General features: G+C 48.3%; 1 protein-coding gene across 1 annotated transcript in view; it reads right to left on the bottom strand.

Annotated features, from left to right (window-relative positions):
• The window catches only part of ptpn18 (protein tyrosine phosphatase non-receptor type 18), a gene marked incomplete at its 3' end in the record, with an annotated part of 15827 nt that overhangs the window by 8697 nt on the left and 6712 nt on the right, over positions 1-418 (bottom strand). Inside the window, 2 exon segments of the mRNA XM_014028941.1 lie at positions 16-54; positions 252-347. Of these exon segments, the coding sequence (XP_013884395.1) occupies positions 16-54; positions 252-347 (135 nt within the window).

Here is a 418-nt window from a genome sequence, read left to right as displayed (position 1 = left end):
GATTAAAACTTTTACCTTTCCCATCTCAATCTCCCTGCAGGCCATGACTATCACCTGGAACACAGTCAGACCTTAGACTGAGCCTTGTTTACATTTTTATGTTTTCAACATTTAGACAGCTGGCAGGAAACTGTAACCATGGTAACAGACAGAATAATGATCTAAACTGACAAGAGTTCTAAAAGATCAAAGCAGAAGAGACGGGCTCAGACTACTTCCTGGATGGACACAGGTCATGTTGTGTGTCTGACCTTGATGTTGTGTTGCCAGATCATCCTCCAGAAGTCCACCAGAGTGGAGCTGAGGGGCCCCTGAGAGGCCAGGTAGCTGCAGACCCCCGAGGACCCCTGGAGGACGGAGAGAGGGTTACACAGCTGTGTGTGTGTGTGTGTGTGTGTGTGTGTGTGTGTGTGTGTGT

This window comes from Austrofundulus limnaeus, unplaced genomic scaffold (assembly GCF_001266775.1).
Source record: "Austrofundulus limnaeus strain Quisiro unplaced genomic scaffold, Austrofundulus_limnaeus-1.0 Scaffold831, whole genome shotgun sequence".
In the NCBI taxonomy this organism is placed as follows: domain Eukaryota; kingdom Metazoa; phylum Chordata; class Actinopteri; order Cyprinodontiformes; family Rivulidae; genus Austrofundulus; species Austrofundulus limnaeus.
Note: the sequence above shows the minus strand (reverse complement) of the source record. Positions and strands in the feature narration are given on the sequence as shown.